The sequence below is a fragment of the Salvelinus alpinus genome, chromosome 30 (genome assembly GCF_045679555.1).
Source record: "Salvelinus alpinus chromosome 30, SLU_Salpinus.1, whole genome shotgun sequence".
In the NCBI taxonomy this organism is placed as follows: domain Eukaryota; kingdom Metazoa; phylum Chordata; class Actinopteri; order Salmoniformes; family Salmonidae; genus Salvelinus; species Salvelinus alpinus.
In genome coordinates, this window is record NC_092115.1 from 42,369,584 (window position 1) to 42,392,834 (window position 23,251).

The following is a 23,251-nucleotide window of genomic DNA, read 5'->3' on the forward strand; positions in this document are numbered from 1 at the left end:
CCAGTTGTGTGTGTGAGGAAGCAGTCAGTTGGTTGTGTGAGGAAGACGCCATTTGTGTGTGTGAGGAAGACGCCAGTTGTGTGTGTGTGAGGAAGCAGTCAGTTGGTTGTGTGAGGAAGCAGCCAGTTAGTTATGTGAGGAAGCAGCCAGTTGTGTGTGTGAGGAAGCAGCCAGTTGTGTGTGTGAGGAAGCAGTCAGTTGGTTGTGTGAGGAAGCAGCCAGTTGGTTGTGTGAGGAAGCAGCCAGTTGGTTGTGTGAGGAAGCAGTCAATTGTGTGTGTGAGGAAGCAGCCAGTTGGTTGTGTGAGGAAGCAGCCAGTTGTGTGTGTGAGGAAGCAGCCAGTTGGTTGTGTGAGGAAGCAGCCAGTTGGTTGTGTGAGGAAGCAGCCAGTTGTGTGTGTGAGGAAGCAGCCAGTTGTGTGTGTGAGGAAGCAGTCAGTTGGTTGTGTGTGAGGAAGCAGTCAGTTGGTTGTGTGAGGAAGCAGCCAGTTGTGTGTGTGAGGAAGCAGTCAGTTGTGTGTGTGAGGAAGACGCCATTTGTGTGTGTGAGGAAGACGCCAGTTGTGTGTGTGAGGAAGCAGCCAGTTGGTTGTGTGAGGAAGCAGCCAGTTAGTTATGTGAGGAAGCAGACAGTTGTGTGTGTGAGGAAGCAGCCAGTTGTGTGTGTGAGGAAGCAGTCAGTTGGTTGTGTGAGGAAGCAGCCAGTTGTGTGTGTGAGGAAGCAGCCAGTTGTGTGTGTGAGGAAGCAGTCAGTTGGTTGTGTGAGGAAGAAGCCATTTGTGTGTGTGAGGAAGCAGCCAGTTGTGTGTGTGAGGAAGCAGTCAGCTGTGTGTGTGAGGAAGCAGCCAGTTGTGTGTGTGAGGAAGCAGTCAGTTGGTTGTGTGAGGAAGCAGCCAGTTGTTTGTGTGAGGAAGCAGCCAGTTGTGTGTGTGAGGAAGCAGTCAGTTGGTTGTGTGAGGAAGAAGCCATTTGTGTGTGTGAGGAAGCAGCCAGTTGTGTGTGTGAGGAAGCAGTCAGTTGTGTGTGTGAGGAAGCAGCCAGTTGTGTGTGTGAGGAAGCAGTCAGTTGTGTGTGTGAGGAAGCAGTCAGTTGTGTGTGTGAGGAAGCAGTCAGTTGTGTGTGTGAGGAAGCAGCCAGTTGTGTGTGTGAGGAAGCAGTCAGTTGTGTGTGTGAGGAAGCAGTCAATTGTGTGTGTGTGAGGAAGCAGCCAGTTGTGTGTGTGAGGAAGCCGTCAGCTGTGTGTGTGAAGAAGCAGTCAGTTGTGTGTGTGAGGAAGCAGTCAGTTGTGTGTGTGAGGAAGCAGTCAGTTGTGTGTGTGAGGAAGCAGCCAGTTGTGTGTGTGAGGAAGCAGTCAGTTGTGTGTGTGAGGAAGCAGTCAATTGTGTGTGTGTGTGAGGAAGCAGCCAGTTGTGTGTGTGAGGAAGCCGTCAGCTGTGTGTGTGAAGAAGCAGTCAGTTGTGTGTGTGAGGAAGCAGTCAGTTGTGTGTGTGAGGAAGCAGTCAGTTGTGTGTGTGAGGAAGCAGCCAGTTGGTTGTGTGAGGAAGCAGTCAGTTGTGTGTGTGAGGAAGCAGCCAGTTGGTTGTGTGAGGAAGCAGTCAATTGTGTGTGTGAGGAAGCAGCCAGTTGTGTGTGTGAGGAAGCAGTCAGTTGTGTGTGTGAGGAAGCAGCCAGTTGGTTGTGTGAGGAAGCAGCCAGTTGTGTGTGTGAGGAAGCAGCCAGTTCGTTGTGTGAGGAAGCAGTCAGTTGTGTGTGTGAGGAAGCAGCCAGTTGGTTGTGTGAGGAAGCAGTCAGTTGTGTGTGTGAGGAAGCAGCCAGTTGGTTGTGTGAGGAAGCAGTCAGTTGGTTGTGTGAGGAAGCAGCCAGTTGTGTGTGTGAGGAAGCAGTCAGTTGTGTGTGTGAGGAAGCAGCCAGTTGGTTGTGTGAGGAAGCAGTCAGTTGGTTGTGTGAGGAAGCAGCCAGTTGTGTGTGTGAGGAAGCAGTCAGTTGTGTGTGTGAGGAAGCAGCCAGTTGTGTGTGTGAGGAAGCAGTCAGTTGTGTGTGTGAGGAAGCAGTCAATTGTGTGTGTGTGTGAGGAAGCAGCCAGTTGTGTGTGTGAGGAAGCCGTCAGCTGTGTGTGTGAAGAAGCAGTCAGTTGTGTGTGTGAGGAAGCAGTCAGTTGTGTGTGTGAGGAAGCAGTCAGTTGTGTGTGTGAGGAAGCAGCCAGTTGGTTGTGTGAGGAAGCAGTCAGTTGTGTGTGTGAGGAAGCAGCCAGTTGGTTGTGTGAGGAAGCAGTCAATTGTGTGTGTGAGGAAGCAGCCAGTTGTGTGTGTGAGGAAGCAGTCAGTTGTGTGTGTGAGGAAGCAGCCAGTTGGTTGTGTGAGGAAGCAGCCAGTTGTGTGTGTGAGGAAGCAGCCAGTTGGTTGTGTGAGGAAGCAGTCAGTTGTGTGTGTGAGGAAGCAGCCAGTTGGTTGTGTGAGGAAGCAGTCAGTTGTGTGTGTGAGGAAGCAGCCAGTTGGTTGTGTGAGGAAGCAGTCAGTTGGTTGTGTGAGGAAGCAGCCAGTTGTGTGTGTGAGGAAGCAGTCAGTTGTGTGTGTGAGGAAGCAGCCAGTTGGTTGTGTGAGGAAGCAGTCAGTTGGTTGTGTGAGGAAGCAGCCAGTTGTGTGTGTGAGGAAGCAGTCAGTTGTGTGTGTGAGGAAGCAGTCAGTTGTGTGTGTGAGGAAGCAGCCGGTTGGCTGTGTGAGGAAGCAGCCAGTTGTGTGTGTGAGGAAGCAGTCAGTTGTGTGTGTGAGGAAGCAGCCGGTTGGTTGTGTGAGGAAGCAGCCAGTTGTGTGTGAGGAAGCAGTCAGTTGTGTGTGTGAGGAAGCAGCCGGTTGGTTGTGTGAGGAAGCAGCCAGTTGTGTGTGTGAGGAAGCAGTCAGTTGTGTGTGTGAGGAAGCAGCCAGTTGGTTGTGTGAGGAAGCAGCCAGTTGTGTGTGTGAGGAAGCAGTCAGTTGTGTGTGACCGTCAACACCGTCAACAAGCCCACCATCTATTCCCCCCAACACACACACGTACGCACGCTCACACACACATGCATGCACGCACACACTTGCATGCACGCACACATTCACACGCACGCACACAGAGACAGACTTAAGGTATGTTCGTTTGAGCGGATGTGAGAGACACACGGGATTGATGTGATCTTACAAGCCATCAGGTTGAGCACAGCTTTCTCAAACATGACCTGAAGTGTGCCGGCCCCCAAGCAAACGCTGCTGTCACCTCAGCCAACCACGGCTGTCGTCTCCCTGAACAGCCAATGAGGGGTGACAGCTGTGGCATTCCCAAAACAAATCAGCACTGCATTTGGTAACACTCTGCGTAGCGCTCACCAAGGAGAGAACTCTAGCGGGGGATGCTAATGCTCCAACTGTGTGTCAGTGTGTGTTGGTGTGTGTGTGTATTGGCCTGTGTGTTGACCTGTGTGTTGTGTTGGCATGTGTGTCTGCGAGTGCAGTTTATGTGGCTGTGTGTATTTGTGAGTGTTTGTGTCACTATTCATTCTCCAATTCACACTGTAAGTGCGTCGGCATGGCAATGTCCCTTTGTTCTCCTCAATCCTCCCTCCCTCCCCCTTTCTCTCTCCTCTCTCTCTTCCTTTCCGTCTCTCCTGTGTGTTTTCCGCCCGTCTTTAACCTGTGAACAGTCAAAGGGGACAGAGGGCTCTGTTGAGTTCTCGTCAAACCCTTACCTATTGATTAGCACCCCAGTGGGAAGGCCATCCCTACACATAAAAGATGTATATCCCAGTAAGAGAGGGCACTGACTGAATGAAATGCTATGCGGCACATACACACTGTAAAGCAGTTCAGCTCTGTTTTGTTGAAGAGTTGTGTGTAATCACTGTAGGTCAGTTAGCGGGGTGATGGGGTGGAAAGAAGTCAAATGGAGGCGCTAGTCTAGCCTGTTCTCCCCATAGAGAGAGAGAGAGAGAAGCAAGGACTTGTGCGCTCTCAATCACACACACACACACAGAGTCTTCAGAGTGAGCCACAGTTATCCAGGCTGTACACACACAGTAATTTTTGGAGATTTATTGCAGAGTTCTTTTGGACAACCAAACCACAGCAGTTGAAATAGTTTTTCTATTGATGTCGTTGCCTGGTCGTCAGGAGCATTATTGTGATATTTATCACGGTCCAAGATACAGGACTAGTCCACAGTGCTTGGTTTGTCAGTAACTGATTGGGCCATGTTGGGGTATTTTGCATCGCTTTGAATCAGGGATTTTGAGGCAATGTGTGGCATTCTTTATGCTTTGTGGTAATTAGTCATTAGGAATTGTACAGCTCATCTCATACTCCCAAACTCTGTCAATGTTTTACTATAACATGCTGGGAAACTGTATTGGATGGTGGACTGGTTTGTTATAACCTACCTACCACCGTCCCAGTCTCCCTCCCTCCCAGTCAGCTAACCAAATGAAACTGTAAACTCTCTCTCCTCCCAACCCCGTCTCTCTCCCTCAGACTGTATCCAGGAGAGGCTTACAGGTCAGCTAACCAAATGAATAGCAACAGGAAGGAGGACATGGAGATAGCGTCCCACTACCGGCAGCTCCTGCGGGAGCTCAACGAGCAGCGGCAGCATGGCATCCTGTGTGACGCCTGTGTCATCGTGGACGGGAAGATCTTCAAGGCCCACAAGAACATCCTCCTGGGCTCCTCGCGCTACTTCAAGACCCTTTACTGCCAGGTGGGTGTGGGAGATCTGTGGAGATGTTTATGTACGTTGGTGGTGGAGAACTGGAGGTTGGCCTTAATCCCAGATCGCAGTTAAGTGCTGCTGACCCCTTTGCCTGCTCTATATGGGGTTAATTGATTGATTGGTTGATTGAATGACTGATTACCCTCATCCTATGTTAAGCATATTGAGTTTGTGAGAAGGCACCCCAATGGTGCCTAACGTCGGGACAGTGGAGTCTCACACCCTGCCTCTTCAAACAGTATCTTAATTAAACCCCACGGCACTTGTCTTTCCCTACTAACCCTTCGCTACTTTATTGAGGGAAAATCTACTTACTACAACTGTGATATGTGGTTGTCTCAGCTAGCTACTGTGTCATAAGATGAGTGCTCTGGATCAAAGCGTCTGCTAAATGACTCAAATGTAAATGTGAATGGCTAAACAATAACGACAGGTCATCAAACGTGTTATTATTCATCATTCAGGTGAAGAAAGGGGCGGAGCCGCATCACCAGACAACTGTCACTCACCTGGACATCGTCACAGCGACGGGCTTCAAGGCCATTCTGGACTTCATGTACTCGGCCCACCTGGCGCTGACCAGTAAAAATGTCATTGAGGTGATGTCAGCCGCCAGCTACCTGCAAATGACCGACATTGTCCAGGCCTGCCACGGCTTCATCAAGGCCGCACTGGACATCAGTATCCGCTCCGAACTGGCCGACGAACTGGCCGACTTTGAGATGGGGGCTGCCGCGGGCGCTGGTCTAGGGGGAGGTGGAGGAGGAGGTGGGGGAGGTGTAGGAGGGGTGGCGTCAGAAGCCTTGGTGTCTATCATATCAGGACGAAGCTCCTCGCCCTGGCTGGGGAGGCGTACAAGCCCGGCCAACTCCTCTGGGGACTCCGCCATTGCCAGCTGCCATGAGGGTAGTGGCAGTACATACGGGAAAGAGGACCAGGAGCCCCCCAAGAGCCACGAGAGCCAGGAGGACGGTGGTCACGACTCCCAGCCCGCCTGGCCACACAACTACCGCCCTGTCAAAGAGGAACAAGTCTCACCCTCCTCCGTTTCTCACCCCCGGGATGGGCCCAATGTGGGTGCAGGGACACAGGGGGATCAGGGGGGAGGAGGTGAAGGGCCGTGGCAGCCCTCTGGGTCTGGGCGGAGGAAGAACAGGAAGAACAAGGACACGGTCAGACACATTACCCAGCAGGCCGAGGGGGACCGAGACAGCAGGCCGGGGTCGCCGCTTCCCTCCATGATGGGCGTGACGGGGTGGAGCTACAATGGAAAAGACATCCCAGGTAGGACACTCTTACCCTGGGTACATGGGGAGGGGAGGGTGGGGTGGGTTACAGAGAGAGTGTGATGGAGATGGCATGGTGGTCCAGGATCCCAGGTAGGTGAGCTTCATCCTCGGTACAGGAGAAGGGAGGGCAGCTTGTGCTATATGCTTTGGTTGTATCTCCTTAATCCATATTTGGTAACATGATTATCTTATATCATTTTGAAAGGTTAAGCAAAAGGCACATACAGTCGAAGTCGGAAGTTTACATACACTTAGGTTGGAGTCATTAAAACTCGTTTTCCAACCACTCCACAAATTTCTTGTTAACAAACTATAGCTTTGGCAAGTCAGTTAGGACATCTACTTTGTGCATGACACAAGGAATTTTTCCAACAGTTGTTTACAGACAGATTATTTCACTTATAATTCACTGTATCACAATTCCAGTGGGTCAGAAGTTTACATACACTAAGTTGACTGTGCCTTTAAACAGCTTGGAAAATTCTAGAAAATAATGTCATGGCTTTAGAAGCTTCTGATAGGCTAATCGACATCATTTGAGTCAATTGGAGGTGTACCTGTGGATGTATTTCAAGACCTACCTTCAAACTCAGTGCCTCTTTGCTTGACATCTGTACAAGCAATAGTACGCAAGTATAAACACCATGGGACCACGTAGCCGTCATACCACTCAGGAAGAAGATGTGTTCTGTCTCCTAGAGATGAACGTACTTTGGTGCGAAAAGTGTAAATCAATCCCAGAACAACAGCAAAGGACCTTGTGAAGATGCTGGAGGAAACAGGTACAAAAGTATCTATATCCACAGTAAAACGAGTCCTATATCGACATAACCTAAAAGGCCGGTCAGCAAGGAAGAAGCCACTGCTCCAAAACCGCCATAAAAAAGCCAGACTACGGTTTGCAACTGCACATGGGGACAATGTCCTCTGGTCTGATGAAACAAAAATAGAACTGTTTGGCCATATTGACCATCGTTATGTTTGAAGGAAAAAGGGGGAGGCTTGCAAACCGAAGAACATCATCCCAACCGTGAAGCACGGGGGTGGCAGCATCATGTTGTGGGGGTGCTTTGCTGCAAGAGGGACTGGTGCATTTCACAAAATAGATGGCTTCATGAGGAAGAAAAATGATGTGCATATATTGAAGCAACATCTCAAGACATCAGTCAGGAAGTTAAAGCTTGGTCGCAAATGGGTCTTCCAAATTAACAATGACCCCAAGCATACTTCCAAAGTTGTGGCAAAATCGCTTAAGGACAACAAAGTCAAGGTATTGGAGTGGCCATCACAAAGCCCTGACCTCAATCTTATAGAAAATTTGTGGGCAGAACTGAAAAAGTGTTTTCGAGCAAGGAGGCCTACAAACCTGACTCAGTTACACCAGCTCTGTCAGGAGGAATGGGCCAAAATTCACCCAACTTATTGTGGGAAGCTTTTGGAAGGCTTCCCGAAACGTTTGACCCAAGTTAAACACTTTAAAGGCAATGCTACCAATTTTTTTTTTTTTTCACATATATTTAAAAAAAAATTTTTATTTTATTTCACCTTCATTTAACCAGGTAGGCTAGTTGAGAACAAGTTCTCATTTACAACTGCGACCTGGCCAAGATAAAGCAAAGCAGTTCGACACATACAACAACATAGAGTTACACATGGAATTATCAAACACACAGTCAATAATAAAATAGAAAAAACAAAAAAACAAATACTAATTGAGTGTATTTCAAATTCTGACCCACTGGGAATGTGATGAAAGAAATAAAAGCTGAAATAAATCATTCTCTCTACTATTATTCTGACATGTCACATTCTTAAAATAAAGTGATCCTAACTGGCCTAAAACAGGCAATTGTTACTAGGATTAAATGTCAGGAATTGTGAAAAACTGAGTTTAAATGTATTTGGCTAAGGTGTATGTAAACTTCCGACCTCAACTGTAAAAAATGTTAGACAGTACAGATGAATTCCCTTAGATAACAAACCTCTTCCCAGAAACCTCCTGATCCTTGGAATAGACATGTAGATAACTATGAGAGTGTTTAGATTCCTTTAGAGGGAACATTAAACCATTAGGTGTGTGTCTTTCTCTTCTTTATGGCCATTGGCAGACGTCAGTAGGTACAAGATGTGTGTGTGTGTGTGTGTGTCTGACACAGGCTGGCTTCGATCGTTACGAGGTGTGTGTGTGGATAGGTAGATCATTAAAAGTGAGGGGAAGCTAATCATGGGTGCATTAAGGGAGTTGGCTGTGAAATGGGCACACGCGTGGTAGCAGCTAAAGAAAACAGGATAATTGAATTGACCTGGGTCAGCGCATGGATTACTAGCGCGTCCTCGCCATCCAGACTCTGGGGTTTAGGGAAGGACTTCTCCGAAGAGGGAGGAGGGGGAGAGACGAAGAGGAGAAAGACAGGGCCGGGTGGGAGGAGTAGGGGAGGAAGGAGAGGAAAGGGTGGCAAGTTAGGAGAGAAGAGGGGGGAGGGAAAAGAGAGAGGGAGGGCAGAAGAGAGAAAAGTATGGGGCAAGGCAGAATCGGAGACGGGGGAGGGAGAGAGGTGAGAGAGAGGCTAGAAGGAGGAGGGAGAGTGGGGAGAGGCAGGGAAGGGATTGAGAGGGAGGGAGGGAGGACGGATCCGTATAAGCTTTTTATTAATTTACCTACTTAACTCTAAATTGTCTTGAAGTCCGGGACACATAAACACGCAGGCACACGCACGCGCACGCACGCACACGCACACACACACACACCTGCACGCACACATACATGCACAGTTTTGTCCAAAGCAGAGTAAGGTTGCAGGGTTGGCATTACCCAGGAAATGTTCTCTCAGCATTGACTAAAGGTTACAGGAAGTCTCTGTTTGCCGGTAATGTATTTTGGCAGCGTTTGGCACTAGTGCAGCCAAACCCTGGCATTTACCTATCAGTGGTATTTTGCCTTCCATATTTTGTGAAAGGTTTTCGGTACAGTAGTTCAAGCTGTCAGGAGCTGAATTGCTGTTTCCCCTGCCAGAGCTGGTCTTTGGATGTGTGAGAGTAGTGGTTTAGTTGAAGTCTCGTGTGCAGTAATGGGGTGTTGTCTTTCAGGGGTTGACAGTATTGGTATTGTGTCGTCTGACCATGGAGTTTTAGCAACAAGGGTTTAGTGGCTGTACGAGAGGAAGGGTTGTGTGTTTGAGGAAGGGGTTTGGGGTTGTACCGGTAGTTTATAGAGGAATGGTGGGATTCAATGGAGGCTGCTGAGGGGAGGACGGCTGATACTAATGGCTGGAATGGAGCGAATGGAACGGCGTCAAACACATAGAAACATTGTGTTCGATACCATTCCACCTATTCCGCTTCAGCCATTCCCACGAGCTCGTCCTCCCCAATTAAGGTGCAACCAACCACCTGTGGTGGGATTAGTAAAAGAGTGTGTGTATGTGTGTGTGTGTGTGGAGCCACCATCCAGTCCGGTTGGTTTCTGTGACGTCCTCTAGTAGTGGTAAGAAGGAGAAGGGCACCTCAACTCTGAGATTAGCTTAATTGCTTCATTCCTTATTGATGGAATGATGCCTAAACGCTCTCTCTCTCTCTCTCTCTTCCTCTCTCACTGTCGCTCTCTCTCTTTGTTTGTCTGTCTCTCTCTCTCTTCCTCTCTCACTGTCGCTCTCTCTCTTTGTTTGTCTGTCTCTCTGTCTGTTTCTCTGTCTCTCTCTCTCTCTCTTCCTCTCTCACTGTCGCTCTCTCTCTTTGTTTGTCTGTCTCTCTGTCTGTTTCTCTGTCTCTCTCTCTCTCTCTCTTCCTCTCTCACTGTCGCTCTCTCTCTTTGTTTGTCTGTCTCTCTGTCTGTTTCTCTGTCTCTCTCTCTCTCTCTCTCTCTCTCTCTCTCTCCCCCTCTTTGATGATGCCTCTCCATAGACGCTGGCTCCACTACCCCTTATAGACTTAGCTGTTTTAAGATGCCTCCTCTGAGTGGATGTTTTAGTGGAGCAGAGATGCTATCAGAGACTTAGAGGTAGGACTGTCTGTGTTTATGATGCTTCCAAACAGTGTCAACCAGTAGCAGTGCCATGGGAATGTACGTGTAAGGATTAGTCAAGAAAACCCAACCCTAGGCAACACACTGACTAGGGTCCGGTTTCAATGATGGAATATTTTGGCATAGAGGAACTTACGTCGCTGCCTGCGTCGCGAAGGGGAAACGAATCATTCTGGGTACTCTCCCAACAAATCACAAGGCAGTCATGCAAGGAGTTTTGCAGGCGAAACCTTTGCAGGGGTTTTAGCTAAGGCAGTTGATGCAAACTAGTCACTTGCGAAATGCCCTCATTAAAAATGACCTCTGTGATCTCCATCTTGCTGGCTTCTATTTTGTATTTTATTCAAGTGGATAAAGTAGTGTCGTGGGCAGTGATGTAGTTCCTCTCTGCCAAAAGAGTCCATAATTGAAACCAGACCCTATAGTCACTGTGTTGCCTAGGGTTTTCAAGACTATGTAAGGATCAGTCTTAATACTGAGCCATTTAGTGTTTTCATGAAAATACATGTTGACTTAAACAGCTGGGAGAATAAGGATTTGGTTTCCTTAGATTCCCTTCACTTGCAAACATCTGCTGTGGGCTTGATATCATTATCGTGGCCAGTGAGCAGCGAACTGAATTCTCTGTGTGTGTGTGTGTGTGTGTGTGTGTGTGTGTGTGTGTGTGTGTGTGTGTGTGCGTGCGTGCGTGCGCGCGTGCGTGCGCGCGTGCGCGCGTGTGTTTTTGTATACATAGACATGTAGGATCATTTTGAATAGGGTATGTGTTTGTATACAGTAGACATGTAGGGTCATTTTGAATAGGGTATGTGTTTGTATACAGTAGACATGTAGGATCATTTTGAATAGGGTATGTGTTTGTATACAGTAGACATGTAGGATCATTTTGAATAGGGTTTGTGTTTGTATACAGTAGACATGTAGGATCATTTTGAATAGGGTATGTGTTTGTATACAGTAGACATGTAGGATCATTTTGAATAGGGTATGTGTTTGTATACAGTAGACATGTAGGATCATTTTGAATAGGGTATGTGTTTGTATACAGTAGACATGTAGGGTCATTTTGAATAGGGTATGTGTTTGTATACAGTAGACATGTAGGATCATTTTGAATAGGGTATGTGTTTGTATACAGTAGACATGTAGGATCATTTTTAATAGGGTATGTGTTTGTATACAGTAGACATGTAAGATCATTTTGAATAGGGTATGTGTTTGTATACAGTAGACATGTAGGATCATTTTGAATAGGGTATGTGTTTGTATACAGTAAACATGTAGGATAATTTTGAATAGGGTATGTGTTTGTATACAGTAGACATGTAGGATCATTTTGAATAGGGTATGTGTTTGTATACAGTAGACATGTAGGATCATTTTGAATAGGGTATGTGTTTGTATACAGTAGACATGTAGGATCATTTTGAATAGGGTATGTGTTTGTATACAGTAGACATGTAGGATCATTTTGAATAGGGTATGTGTTTGTATACAGTAGACATGTAGGATCATTTTGAATGGGGTATGTGTTTGTATACAGTAGACATGTAGGATCATTTTGAATAGGGTATGTGTTTGTATACATAGACATGTAGGATAATTTTGAATAGGGTATGTGTTTGTATACAGTAGACATGTAGGATCATTTTGAATAGGGTATGTGGTTGTATACAGTAGACATGTAGGATCATTTTGAATAGGGTATGTGTTTGTATACAGTAGACATGTAGGATCATTTTGAATAGGGTATGTGTTTGTATACCACCATTTCACTTGTATTCCATATTCCATGTTAAATCCTATTTGAAAATTGTGCTTAATAATAGTATTTGATAGGGACAGAATTTAGAAATACAATATATAAATAAGGCATACTTTTCTTTTTTACAATTCGCTACCAAATAACACTAATGCAACTGTATTACTTCATATGACTCAAGCGAGGTACTCGTTCTTAGGAACTATTTGATTTCTGTGTTACTTCTCTTCTTTACTGTCTCTCTCTTCCTGTTAGCTTTGTTTGGGGGGTAAATGTAGGCTGTATACAGTTGCTGTTTGGCCTAATAAAAAATAACTGGTGAGTTTTTGTGGGTTTTTTTCCGTCTGTGAAAAACCCACATTGTGACCTTTTGGTTTGGCTAGGGTGATTTCTGGAAATTCTTAGGAGATGGACAGTGTGATGTGTACACACACACACACACACACACACACACACACACACACACACACACACACACACACACACACACACACACACACACACACACACACACACACACACACACACACACACACACACACACACACACACACACACACACACACTCGAAGGCCCTTACACATACAGTACTGTATAAACAAAGTATTTATTCAAGATGAGGTCAGACTCCTTATGCTGTTTCTATGCAGATGATATGTTACCCATAGGTCCACAACACTCTCTTAGACTAGGCCTAGTGTGTTGGTCACCTTGTAAACCATGTCAGACAAAGATTTTCATTAAATACAATCCCTTTATTGTTGTTAGCCGAGTACCAGACAGGCATTCTGCTCTGTGTGTGTATTTGTATCTGTGCGTGTTCGGGCCTGTATGACTATTATACTCGCATCGTTCTGACAATTCCCATGGGGCCTTCCACACTCACCTGGGGTAGCCAAAAAGGCGTCTTTAAAACTGCCCCGCACTTCATCACTTCTTCGTCAACTTTTTCTCGTCTTCTCTTTTTTTCCTTCCTTCCTTCTCCCCAAGTCTCCACAGTCTAAAGGTGAACGCCTGAAATAATGAATCAGCTCCCCCTTTCACCACCTTCCGCTCCGTACTCCAGTTAAGACTCTCCCCATAGTATTTGCACTTCATTAAACTTGAAATAGGTTTAATATTTAAAACACCATGAACAGATTTCAACCCCCTCACCCCTCTCGCACCTCTCCGGTTTTCTATCCCTCCTCTTTTTCCCAGTTTAATAATCTACTCTATGTATTTCTCTTCCTCCTTTTAATTCACCGTCTCTCCATTAAAAACCGAAATAGATTTAATATTTCAAAACGTGGACTTAATTTTTAACCCCTCTCTTCACGACTCACTGATTGACAAGTACTGGGTTATGCCTGGGTGACTTTGAATTGTCTCTCCTTTGTCTGTCTTTCTCTTTCTTGCCTTCTCTCACTCTCTTTCTCTCTTCCTCCCTTTCTTTCCCCCTCAATCTCTCCTCTCTTCACCAACCTCCCCCATATCTCTCTGCTCTTTGGCAGCCTATCCACCCTGTTGACTTGTTGTCCCCCTGTCACCCCACCCCCCTGTCACTCCCTGTCACTCCCTCCATATCCCCCACTTCCCCCCCTCCATTCACTCCCTCCCCTCTTCCCCCACTTCCCCCTGCCCCTCAGTTTTGGGGCTGAATGGTCATTTGTTCTGTTGGTAGTCGTGACGGAAGACTGCTACACTGTTTTCCCCCCCTCCTCCTCTCTTCTGCCTCCTGTCTCTCTCTTTCAGTAGCCCACTGTTCTACTATCACCATGGTAACCACCACTTCTCAACGCCTACCCTCCATCTTTGTCGTATGACCTCACATCCTGTTGGACATTATGGACAGTACACCAGCTGAAACCCCTACGCCTACACCACAAACGCAAACATGTACGCACACTAGCCTATCTGTCACCCTTTCATCTATTGTGTCATCTAACACAGAGATCTGGTCCCCCCTGTCTTCCCTCTTTAACACCCGATGTATTTATAAACCTTCTGGCTCCACAGAACCCTGGTGTACAGGAAGCCACCTCCTCCCCAGGCCTGACCATGTCTTTTTCCAAAACGTCCGCACCCCCACCTGTCCACAGACTGCCAATGGAACACAGCTAAGAGGGAGGGATGGGAGAAAGAGAGAAGAGGGGAAATTGGAGAGGAGCGGTGATGAGAGGATTAGTGAAGGGTGGAGGAGAGAGGAGCGACTGAGCTGGGGGGGTTAAGGATTAGCCATCTCACCGTGCACCTGGGCAGGGCCTGTGCTCCCCAGCTAACCACAGCCCACACACACACACACACACACACACACACATACACACCGGATGCACTCATGCACATCCATACACACACGCAAGTATGTGCGCTCGGCGCACATTGATCGTTCAGATCTAAAGTTACCCAGAAGGCACCCTGACAGGATGTCCTGTTGGCACAGGGGGCTGCTGTGGTTGAACATTCACAGTATCTCAAACACACACACACACACACACACACACACACACACACACACACACACACACACACACACACACACACACACACACACACACACACACACACACACACACACACACACACACACACACACACACACACACACACACACACACACACACACACACACACAGCAACAGACAACATGCAAATATGCCCACACCTAAAGGCATACTCACACTGTGGATGAACCCTGGACTGTGAGCAACCATGTGTAGTAGTATAGGGCTCGTGTGGTTCTGTATTGACATATAGAGAGAAGATTGACTGATATAGTAGAACGGATGTGTGTTACGAAGGAACCAGTTGAGGGAATGGCATTAGTGTGGAGCAAAGTGGGGGGCAGGTGGACTGCTGTAGTTGGACAGTGTATTAACTAAGACTACGGTGCTACTGTAGTGATGGGATGCTCTGTAATGGCTAGATCAGTCAGACAGTTGGCCTGAACTCCCCATGGCCTGTCCAGCTCTCTGTGGTGCATGTGTAGCTCTGCTCAGACCTCTGACTGGGTGTTATTCACGAGCACGCTGGATAGAGAGGGAGGGGAGAGTGGTGGTTTAAATGCCTGAGTGTGTGTGTGGGTGTGTGTGTGTGTGGGTGTGTGTGTGTGTAGCAGAACTCGACAGTGAACAAAGTGTGCATTTTTCTGTGTTTGTGTTAGTCTATGTGTGTCTGCATGTGGCTTTTAAGTGTGAGAGAGAGAGAAGCCCTCAAAAACCAAACCCTGGGGCGTCTTACACTTGCTCTCTCTCTCTCTCTCTCGTTCCTCTTGTTTATTTTAGAGAGGTTTGTTCTGTTTACTGTGGTGAACTCCCCCCTTCACACACACTCCTTCACCCGTCTGACCAGTATGAGAAGGGGGGGGGGGGGGGGGGTAGTGGGTGAGGAGAGAGGGAGGTGGTGTTTGACAAACGTACGCCCCGAACAGGATGTGGAGGTCTGCTGGCTTGTGGGTGTGTCAGATTGGCCAAGTGACAACTTACTCACAACACACGCACACACAGTCGCGGGAGGGTTCTTGCTCGAGGGCAAAGTCTCCCTTCCCCTTGACACGTTCATCCTTCCCTTCCCTGTTACTCCCACCCGTTCCTCCTCCCTCTCTTACCCCTCAACCTTTCCCTCCCTTGCTCACCCCCTCCCTGTCCTTCCCATCTGACAGCAACCTACTCCCTTCTTTTAAAGAAGAGATGGACGTGTTGTTGAAAGCACGGAGGACAATGAAAAGGATAACACATCAGGGTGTTTTTGTGTTGAATGCTTATGCGTGTTGTGTGTTGTGTGGTGGTGTGTTGAGTGGGTATGTGTATTGTCGTATGGGGCTCTTTGAGTGTGTGTGTCGTTTTATTTGTCCGTCAGAGAGGGCCAAAGGAAGTCCTGGAAGCTTCGTTTCCATCTGTCCTCTCCTCCATCCCTCTATTTCACACTGTCACTTCTGCTCTCCTTCATATATTGGAGGTGTGTGTGTGTGTGTGTGTGTGTGTGTGTGTGTGTGTGTGTGTGTGTGTGTGTGTGTGTGTGTGTGTGTGTGTGTGTGTGTGTGTGTGTGTGTGTGTGTGTGTGTGTGTGTGTGTGTGTGTGTGTGTGTGTGTGTGTGTGTGTGTGTGTGTGTGTGTGTGTGTGTGTGTGTGTTATAGTATATATTTTTTGACTGAACACATTCACATGCAAATCCCAAATTATACCCACTGTTTTTCTTGGTGACAGTTTAAACTCTTTTAATCAATCAACCTCCTTCAACCCCCCATATCCCTTCTTAACCTGCCTTCCTCCCTTCTCAGCCGTCCTAATCTTTCTTCTGCCCTTCTGCCCCCTTTCATCCCTTTAATCTCTCCTCTCCTCTTACATCTTCCCCTCTTTACCCCCGCTACACTCACACTGCATGGGCATGCTATGAGGGAGTGAGGCCTACTGTACGTCCACACCGCAGGCCTACTACACACTAACAATTAGGGTTCCTCAGGGGTGATGGTTCCATCTGGAACCATATTGACCCGAACAACCCTTTGAGCCTTTCAATGGTTCTTTGCCGTTCAAAAAAAAAGGTTCTTTCCACTTTTAGTGAAAATGTAAATATATTGGCGGCGACTCATTCAAATAGTCTGTGGTGTGGTTTGCACACAGCTCTTTTTTTGTGCAACGGGGAGTGAGAGTGTCATTCCATTTGATCTAATCTGTTAGTTTTTACCTGTTGGATGGCCTGGTGTCAATTGAGGACAGTTGAACATGTCAGTAGTTCCAGAGCCAGCACACCCGATTCTACTTGTTAATAAACACAATAATAAAACCTATGGAATTCTAACAATATAATATGGCTATTAAACAAGAATTTAAAAATCCTTTATGGTTCTACAAAGACCTTTGAGATTGAGAACGGTTCTTTATAGAACCATTCTCCATGAAACCATTAAAACGTGTTCTATAGAGCCCCTAAAATGTTTTTAACCATAGCGGAACCCTGTTTGGTGCTATATAGAATATTTTTGGAATGGTTTCATTATAGAACCTTAGGAAAGGGTAATAGCACCGTATAGGTTCCATTTACAACCTTATGAGCATGGTTCTTTATAGAACCTTAAAAAAAAAGGTTCCATTTAGCACCAAAAAGAGTTCTGTTATATTTACAAGCCAAAGAACTCTTATTTGGCACTATGTAGAACCATTTGTTTTTAGAGTGTACACCTCAGGGCCAACATGTTGGTGCGGGAATCCCAAGACAGCAGGAGTGAGAAAGAGAAGAGAGAGAAGGGGGAGATGGAATAATGGAGTGGAGAGAGAAGAGAGAGAAGGGGGAGATGGAATAATGGAGTGGAGAGAGAAGGGGGAGATGGAATATTGGAGTGGAGAGAGAAGGGGGAGGTGGAATAATGGAGTGGAAAGAGAAGAGAGAGAAGGAGGAGATGGAATATTGGAGTGGAGAGAGAAGAGAGAGAAGGGGGAGATGGAATAATGGAGTGGCGAGAGCAGGGGGAGATGGAATATTGGAGTGGAAAGAGAAGAGAGAGAAGGAGGAGATGTAATATTGGAGTGGAGAGAGAAGGGGGAGGTGGAATAATGGAGTGGAAAGAGAAGAGAGAGAAGGGGGAGATGGAATAATGGAGTGGCGAGAGCAGGGGGAGAAGGGGGAGATGGAATAATGGAGTGGCGAGAGCAGGGGGAGATGGAATATTGGAGTGGAAAGAGAAGAAAGAGAAGGAGGAGATGGAATATTGGAGTGGAAAGTGAAGAGAGAGAAGGGGGAGATGGAATAATGGAGTGGAGAGAGAAGGGGAGATGGAATAATGGAGTGGAAAGAGAAGAAAGAGAAGGGGGAGATGGAATAATTGAGTGGAAAGATAAGAGGGAGATGGAATAATGGAGTGAGAAAGAGAAGAGAGAGAAGGAGGAGATTGAATAATGGAGTGGAAAGAGAAGGGGGAGATGGAATAATGGAGTGGAAAGAGAAGAGAGAGAAGGAGGTGATGGAATAGTGGAGTGGAGAGAGAAGGAGGAGATGGAATAATGTAGTGAGAAAGAGAAGAGAGAGAAGGGGGAGATTGAATAATGGAGTGGAAAGAGAAGAGAGAGAAGGAGGAGCTGGAATAATGGAGTGGAAAGAGAAGAGAGAGAAGGGGGAGATGGAATAATGGAGTGGAAAGAGATGAAAGAGCAGGGGGAGATGGAATAATTGAGTGGAAAGAGAAGAGGGAGATGGAATAATGGAGTGAGAAAGAGAAGAGAGAGAATGAGGAGATTGAATAATGGAGTTGAAAGAGAAGAGGGAGAAGGGGGAGATGGAATAATGGAGTGGAAAGAGAAGAGAGAGAAGGGGGGATGGAATAATGGAGTGAGAAAGAGAAGAGAGAGAAGGGGGATGGAATAATGGAGTTGAAAGAGAAGAGAGAGAAGGAGGAGCTGGAATAATGGAGTGGAAAGAGAAGAGAGAGAAGGGGGGATGGAATAATGGAGTGGAAAGAGAAGAGAGAGAAGGAGGAGCTGGAATAATGGAGTGGAAAGAGAAGAGAGAGAAGGGGGGATGGAATAATGGAGTGGAGAGAGAAGGAGGAGATGGAATAATGTAGTGAGAAAGAGAAGAGAGGGAAGGGGGAGATGGAATAATGGAGTGGAAAGAGAAGAGAGAGAAGGAGGTGATGGAATAGTGGAGTGGAGAGAGAAGGAGGAGATGGAATAATGTAGTGAGAAAGAGAAGAGAGAGAAGGGGGAGATTGAATAATGGAGTGGAAAGAGAAGAGAGAGAAGGAGGAGCTGGAATAATGGAGTGGAAAGAGAAGAGAGAGAAGGGGGGATGGAATAATGGAGTGGAGAGAGAAGGAGGAGATGGAATAATGTAGTGAGAAAGAGAAGAGAGAGAAGGGGGAGATTAAATAATGGAGTGGAAAGAGAAGAGAGAGAAGGAGGAGCTGGAAAAATGGAGTGGAAAGAGAAGAGAGAGAAGGGGGGATGGAATAATGGAGTGGAAAGAGAAGAGAGAGAAGGATGAGCTGGAATAATGGAGTGGAAAGAGAAGAGAGAGAAGGGGGGATGGAATAATGGAGTGGAGAGAGAAGGAGGAGCTGGAATAATGGAGTGGAAAGAGAAGAGAGAGAAGTGGGAGATGGAATAATGGAGTGGAAAGAGATGAAAGAGCAGGGGGAGATGGAATAATTGAGTGGAAAGAGAAGAGGGAGATGGAATAATGGAGTGAGAAAGAGAAGAGAGAGAATGAGGAGATTGAATAATGGAGTTGAAAGAGAAGAGGGAGAAGGGGGAAATGGAATAATGGAGTGGAAAGAGAAGAGAGAGAAGGGGGATATGGAATAATGGAGTGGACGGAGAAGAGAGAGAAGGGGGAAATGGAATAATGGAGTGGAAAGAGAAGAGAGAGAAGGAGGTGATGGAATAATGGTGTGGAGTGAGAAGGAGGAGATGAAATAATGGAGTGGAAAGAGAAGAGAGAGAAGGGGGGATGGAATAATGGAGTGAGAAAGAGAAGAGAGAGAAGGGGGATGGAATAATGGAGTTGAAAGAGAAGAGAGAGAAGGAGGACCTGGAATAATGGAGTGGAAAGAGAAGAGAGAGAAGGGGGATGGAATAATGGAGTGGAAAGAGAAGAGCGAGAAGGAGGAGCTGGAATAATGGAGTGGAAAGAGAAAAGAGAGAAGGGGGAGATGGAATAATGGAGTGGAGAGAGAAGGAGGAGATGGAGTAATGGAGTGGAAAGAGAAGAGAGAGTAGGGGGATGGAATAATGGAGTGGAGAGAGAAGGGGGAGATGGAATAATGGAGTGGAAAGAGAAGAGAGAGAAGGGGGAGATGGAATAATTGAGTGGAAAGAGAAGAGAGAGAAGGAGGTGATGGAATAGTGGAGTGGAGAGAGAAGGAGGAGATGGAATAATGTAGTGAGAAAGAGAGGAGAGAGAAGGGGGAGATTGAATAATGGAGTGGAAAGAGAAGAGAGAGAAGGAGGAGCTGGAATAATGGAGTGGAAAGAGAAGAGAGAGAAGGGGGAGATGGAATAATGGAGTGGAAAGAGATGAAAGAGCAGGGGGAGATGGAATAATTGAGTGGAAAGATAAGAGGGAGATGGAATAATGGAGTGAGAAAGAGAAGAGAGAGAATGAGGAGATTGAATAATGGAGTTGAAAGAGAAGAGGGAGAAGGGGGAGATGGAATAATGGAGTGGAAAGAGAAGAGAGAGAAGGGGGGATGGAATAATGGAGTGAGAAAGAGAAGAGAGAGAAGGGGGATGGAATAATGGAGTTGAAAGAGAAGAGAGAGAAGGAGGAGCTGGAATAATGGAGTGGAAAGAGAAGAGAGAGAAGGGGGGATGGAATAATGGAGTGGAGAGAGAAGGAGGAGATGGAATAATGTAGTGAGAAAGAGAAGAGAGGGAAGGGGGAGATGGAATAATGGAGTGGAAAGAGAAGAGAGAGAAGGAGGTGATGGAATAGTGGAGTGGAGAGAGAAGGAGGAGATGGAATAATGTAGTGAGAAAGAGAAGAGAGAGAAGGGGGAGATTGAATAATGGAGTGGAAAGAGAAGAGAGAGAAGGAGGAGCTGGAATAATGGAGTGGAAAGAGAAGAGAGAGAAGGGGGGATGGAATAATGGAGTGGAGAGAGAAGGAGGAGATGGAATAATGTAGTGAGAAAGAGAAGAGAGAGAAGGGGGAGATTGAATAATGGAGTGGAAAGAGAAGAGAGAAGGAGGAGCTGGAAAAATGGAGTGGAAAGAGAAGAGAGAGAAGGGGGGATGGAATAATGGAGTGGAAAGAGAAGAGAGAGAAGGATGAGCTGGAATAATGGAGTGGAAAGAGAAGAGAGAGAAGGGGGGATGGAATAATGGAGTGGAGAGAGAAGGAGGAGCTGGAATAATGGAGTGGAAAGAGAAGAGAGAGAAGTGGGAGATGGAATAATGGAGTGGAAAGAGATGAAAGAGCAGGGGGAGATGGAATAATTGAGTGGAAAGAGAAGAGGGCGATGGAATAATGGAATGAGAAAGAGAAGAGAGAGAATGAGGAGATTGAATAATGGAGTTGAAAGAGAAGAGGGAGAAGGGGGAGATGGAATAATGGAGTGGAAAGAGAAGAGAGAGAAGGGGGATATGGAATAATGGAGTGGACGGAGAAGAGAGAGAAGGGGGAAATGGAATAATGGAGTGGAAAGAGAAGAGAGAGAAGGAGGTGATGGAATAATGGTGTGGAGAGAGAAGGAGGAGATGAAATAATGGAGTGGAAAGAGAAGAGAGAGAAGGGGGGATGGAATAATGGAGTGAGAAAGAGAAGAGAGAGAAGGGGGATGGAATAATGGAGTTGAAAGAGAAGAGAGAGAAGGAGGACCTGGAATAATGGAGTGGAAAGAGAAGAGAGAGAAGGGGGGATGGAATAATGGAGTGGAAAGAGAAGAGCGAAAAGGAGGAGCTGGAATAATGGAGTGGAAAGAGAAAAGAGAGAAGGGGGAGATGGAATAATGGAGTGGAGAGAGAAGGAGGAGATGGAATAATGGAGTGGAAAGAGAAGAGAGAGTAGGGGGATGGAATAATGGAGTGGAGAGAGAAGGGGGAGATGGAATAATGGAGTGGAAAGAGAAGAGAGAGAAGGGGGAGATGGAATAATGGAATGGAGAGAGAAGAGAGAGAAGGAGGAGATGGAATAATGGAGTGGAGAGAGAAGAGAGAGAAGGAGGAGATGGAATAATGGAGTGGAGAGAGAAGGAGGAGATGGAATAATGGAGTGGAAAGAGAAGAGAGAGAAGGGGGATGGAATAATGGAGTGGAGAGAGATTGGGGAGATGGAATAATGGAGTGGAAAGAGAAGAGAGAGAAGGAGGAGCTGGAATAATGGAGTGGAAAGAGAAGAGAGAGAAGGGGGAGATGGAATAATGGAGTGGAGAGAGAAGGAGGAGATGGAATAATGGAGTGGAAAGAGAAGAGAGAGAAGGGGGATGGAATAATGGAGTGGAAAGAGATGAAAGAGCAGGGGGAGATGGAATAATTGAGTGGAAAGAGAAGAGGGAGATGGAATAATGGAGTGAGAAAGAGAATAGAGAGAATGAGGAGATTGAATAATGGAGTTGAAAGAGAAGAGGGAGAAGGGGGAGATGGAATAATGGAGTGGAGAGAGAAGGAGGAGATGGAATAATGTAGTGAGAAAGAGAAGAGAGAGAAGGGGGAGATTGAATAATGGAGTGGAAAGAGAAGAGAGAGAAGGAGGAGCTGGAATAATGGAGTGGAAAGAGAAGAGAGAGAAGGGGGGATGGAATAATGGAGTGGAGAGAGAAGGAGGAGATGGAATAATGTAGTGAGAAAGAGAAGAGAGAGAAGGGGGAGATTGAATAATGGAGTGGAAAGAGAAGAGAGAGAAGGAGGAGCTGGAAAAATGGAGTGGAAAGAGAAGAGAGAGAAGGGGGGATGGAATAATGGAGTGGAAAGAGAAGAGAGAGAAGGATGAGCTGGAATAATGGAGTGGAAAGAGAAGAGAGAGAAGGGGGGATGGAATAATGGAGTGGAGAGAGAAGGAGGAGCTGGAATAATGGAGTGGAAAGAGAAGAGAGAGAAGTGGGAGATGGAATAATGGAGTGGAAAGAGATGAAAGAGCAGGGGGAGATGGAATAATTGAGTGGAAAGAGAAGAGGGAGATGGAATAATGGAGTGAGAAAGAGAAGAGAGAGAATGAGGAGATTGAATAATGGAGTTGAAAGAGAAGAGGGAGAAGGGGGAGATGGAATAATGGAGTGGAAAGAGAAGAGAGAGAAGGGGGATATGGAATAATGGAGTGGACGGAGAAGAGAGAGAAGGGGGAAATGGAATAATGGAGTGGAAAGAGAAGAGAGAGAAGGAGGTGATGGAATAATGGTGTGGAGAGAGAAGGAGGAGATGAAATAATGGAGTGGAAAGAGAAGAGAGAGAAGGGGGGATGGAATAATGGAGTGAGAAAGAGAAGAGAGAGAAGGGGAATGGAGTTGAAAGAGAAGAGAGAGAAGGAGGACTTTGAATAATGGAGTGGAAAGAGAAGAGAGAGAAGGGGGGATGGAATAATGGAGTGGAAAGAGAAGAGCGAGAAGGAGGAGCTGGAATAATGGAGTGGAAAGAGAAAAGAGAGAAGGGGGAGATGGAATAATGGAGTGGAGAGAGAAGGAGGAGATGGAATAATGGAGTGGAAAGAGAAGAGAGAGTAGGGGGATGGAATAATGGAGTGGAGAGAAAGGGGAGATGGAATAATGGAGTGGAAAGAGAAGAGAGAGAAGGGGGAGATGGAATAATGGAATGGAGAGAGAAGAGAGAGAAGGAGGAGATGGAATAATGGAGTGGAGAGAGAAGAGAGAGAAGGAGGAGATGGAATAATGGAGTGGAGAGAGAAGGAGGAGATGGAATATTGGAGTGGAAAGAGAAGAGAGAGAAGGGGGATGGAATAATGGAGTGGAGAGAGATTGGGGAGATGGAATAATGGAGTGGAAAGAGAAGAGAGAGAAGGAGGAGCTGGAATAATGGAGTGGAAAGA

The 23,251-nt window shown here is 46.6% G+C and overlaps 1 protein-coding gene across 3 annotated transcripts in view; it reads left to right on the forward strand.

Annotated features, from left to right (window-relative positions):
* The window catches only part of zbtb46 (zinc finger and BTB domain containing 46), a 121,227-nt gene that overhangs the window by 32,015 nt on the left and 65,961 nt on the right, over positions 1-23,251 (forward strand). For all 3 annotated transcript variants that reach the window (XM_071375608.1, XM_071375607.1, XM_071375609.1), the window contains 2 exons: positions 4,490-4,715; positions 5,192-6,011. In XM_071375608.1, coding sequence (XP_071231709.1) covers positions 4,527-4,715; positions 5,192-6,011 — 1,009 coding nt within the window. In that variant the 5' untranslated portion in view covers positions 4,490-4,526. The remainder of the gene's footprint in view (positions 1-4,489; positions 4,716-5,191; positions 6,012-23,251) is intronic.